This window comes from Trichosurus vulpecula, chromosome 7 (assembly GCF_011100635.1).
Source record: "Trichosurus vulpecula isolate mTriVul1 chromosome 7, mTriVul1.pri, whole genome shotgun sequence".
Lineage (NCBI taxonomy): Eukaryota > Metazoa > Chordata > Mammalia > Diprotodontia > Phalangeridae > Trichosurus > Trichosurus vulpecula.
In genome coordinates this window covers 54,504,050-54,506,774 of record NC_050579.1, presented here as the reverse complement: position 1 = coordinate 54,506,774, position 2,725 = coordinate 54,504,050, and the positions used below count along the sequence as shown (strand labels likewise).

At 52.2% G+C, this 2,725-nt stretch overlaps 1 protein-coding gene across 1 annotated transcript; it reads right to left on the bottom strand.

The window, feature by feature from the left end:
• Nucleotides 1–285: 285 nt before the first annotated feature.
• On the bottom strand, nt 286–2,238 carry LOC118857050 (lys-63-specific deubiquitinase BRCC36). The gene has a single exon (XM_036767641.1). It carries the CDS (start codon nt 2,145–2,147, stop codon nt 1,362–1,364), a length of 786 nt encoding a protein of 261 aa, XP_036623536.1. The 5' UTR covers nt 2,148–2,238; the 3' UTR covers nt 286–1,361.
• Between the last annotated feature and the right edge of the window lie 487 nt (nt 2,239–2,725).

Genomic DNA, 2,725 nt, shown 5'->3' with positions numbered 1-2,725 from the left:
CCAGTGGAGAATGTAGGCCTTGTAACTAGACAACTAACAAGCATTTAGTAAGTCATCTTAAAAAATTTTTTTTTCCCCTGATGATATCCCTTACTTCATTTCTTCAACTGCTTATTTATGTTTCAGTCTGCTCATACCCACAATGCTCCTCTTCACTGCCCTCTGAGTAATACTCATTTTAAATTCTTTGCTGACTAGAGCATTCTATTAACTAGCCATTATATGACATTGGTAAAATGCTGATATTAAAATGATGGGCCTGTGTTTCCACAAAAAGTTCAGGGTTATCAAAGGTGGTTTAATTCCCGGCCCATCAACCATTTATTTAGGACAAACACTCATACATATACACACACATATATATATAAGTATATATACACATATATGTTTGTATGCATGTATACAATACGTATGTACAGTGGTATGTGGGTGGATGTATAAATATATGTGCATAGGTTAATACTCATGAATATACTTTGCATCTGGGCAATAAAAGCCATCTCTATTTAGTCTCTCCTATATATACATTATCTGTTTGTGTATATGTGTTTGTGTGTATATATATGCACACACATATGTATGCTGGTCTGTGTATGTGCATATACACATATGCTGGTTAAATCTTTCCTATATATACATATATATGTTTGTATGTATGTCTATTTGTGTATAGGTATGTGTGTATGTGTACATACTGGTTAATTAATATTCCCGAAGGTCCTCTAAGCATCTAATTACATCTGGGCAATAAAAGCCATCTCTAAGTGAAGTCTTTCCTATTCCATCTCCTAGCGTTCTCCACTCCCACCACACTACCTTGTATCTAATAGGTAGCATTTCTGTAGTACTTTATAACGTTTGCAAAATGCCTTACCTATCTACCTCATTTGACCCTTACAACAACCCGGTGCGGACGGTACTATTATAAATCCCGTTTTACAAGTGAGAAAAGTTAAGTGGCTCACCCAGCTAGTGCCTGTAGGATTTGAACTCAGTCTTCCTGCCTCTAAGTCCAGTGTTCTGTGCATCGGGCCACTTACAGGCCCTTCTATTTTGCTCCTATCTCTATCTAGGTACACGCTGCCTCCCCCAGGCTCCAGGAAGTTCCCTGTCTTTGTATCCCCGGTACCCAGCACAGTGCATGGCACAGAGGCGGCTCTGCCCCTTCCCTTCATGCACACCTTTCTCTTCCCCTGCGCAGGATTAAATGCACAGACTATCTTGCTAGAATTTTTACCAAAATACTTTATATAAAAATCAGGTTCGTCCATCACGGGGTCCCAGGGGGGTCTCCGTACAAGTGTGCCACGTAGTGCGCACGTCTGCACGGGGAATGAACCCCACCCCCACCTGCCCGGGCTTCAGTCCAGCGCCGCCAGCTCCTGCTGCAAGCGCTCCTTCTCCCGCTGCAGCTCCCGCACCCGCTGCTGGTTCTGCTCCAGACGGTCCTCCAGCCACTGCAGCAGCGGCCCGCTGATGGCCGACATCTGGCTGCACAGGTTCTTGGTGAAGACGGAGCCGTTGTGGATCATGGTCACCGAGTCGAGGTGCGGCAGGCTGTGGATGCGCCGGTACGCGTCTTGCTCCTCCTGGCACAGGATCTTGGGCAGCTCGATGGCTGACTCGAGGCACACCTTACCGATGGTGTCGTGCGGCACCACGTGGATGGGGATCTCGATGCGCTCGTAGTCTGCGCTCTTCTGCGCCTGCACCGACTGGAAGCACGTGTAGAGCAGGCGGCCCGTCTTGGTGTTCTTGTCCTCGATAAAGCACGAGAAGATGAGGCCTACGAAGCCCTGGTCCATCATCTGGTACATGGCCTGCGTGCGCACGTCCACGTGCGATGGCCACACGGTGATGTGTGGGTGCGAGTGGTACCAGCCCACCACGCGCACGGGCCGACCCGTCTGCTCGGCCAGCCGCTCGGCCTCCGTGGACGCGGCCGACAGCTGCTCGGGCGAGATCTCCACGCGATCCTTGCGCTTGTCCGAGCGCCGCAGGATGATTACGGAGTGGATGTGCACGATCTTGCTGGCGTCCACTTCGCCGATGCACAGCCCCATCACCTCCTCCTTCTCCGTGCTCAGGGCATGGTTGAGGCACACCAGGAACGCGTCCGAGTCCAGGTGCACCGCAGCCACGGCCATGGCGGATTCCGAGTTCCGCGCTTCCGGCCCGGATGGCTCCTAGGCTACCGCGGCTACCGCGCCTGCGCAGATTCGGGCGCCTTCCTGGGCGGGTGGCAGCGGCGGAGGCGAGCGGGCGGGGCCATTTCTCTGGAACTGTGGGGAGGGGGGGAAGGGCGGAGCCTGGGCCAGTCAGCTCAGCCTAGGGGAGGAGAGGAGAGAGGAGGCGGAGCCTGGGCCACTCAGCTCAGCCTAGGGAGGTAGGAGGGAAACGGGAGGGGAGAGGAGAAAGGAGGAGGAGCCTGGGCCACTCAGCTCCCCCTAGGGAGGAGGGAGGGAAACGGGAGGGGGGTGGAGGAGAGAAGAGGCGGAGCCTGGGCCACTCAGCTCAGCCTAGGGGAGGAGGGGGGAGGGGAGGAGAGAGGGGAGAGGAGGGGGCGGGGACAAGGGGGGCAATTGGCTGGCTCCCTGTGATCAGAGGGTTGCTGAACTGGGTTCTGTCTCCCTTGTTACATCTCTCTCTTGTTTTTAAACTTTCTTTTGAATTGTGAAAATAGTCATCAACAACCATATCAATATACAAACAAGAAAACAAGGAG

What these genes read in the sequence shown, in the direction of transcription:
- LOC118857050 (XM_036767641.1), bottom strand. Translation starts at nt 2,147, where the DNA reads ATGGCCGTGGCTGCGGTGCACCTGGACTCGGACGCGTTCCTGGTGTGC.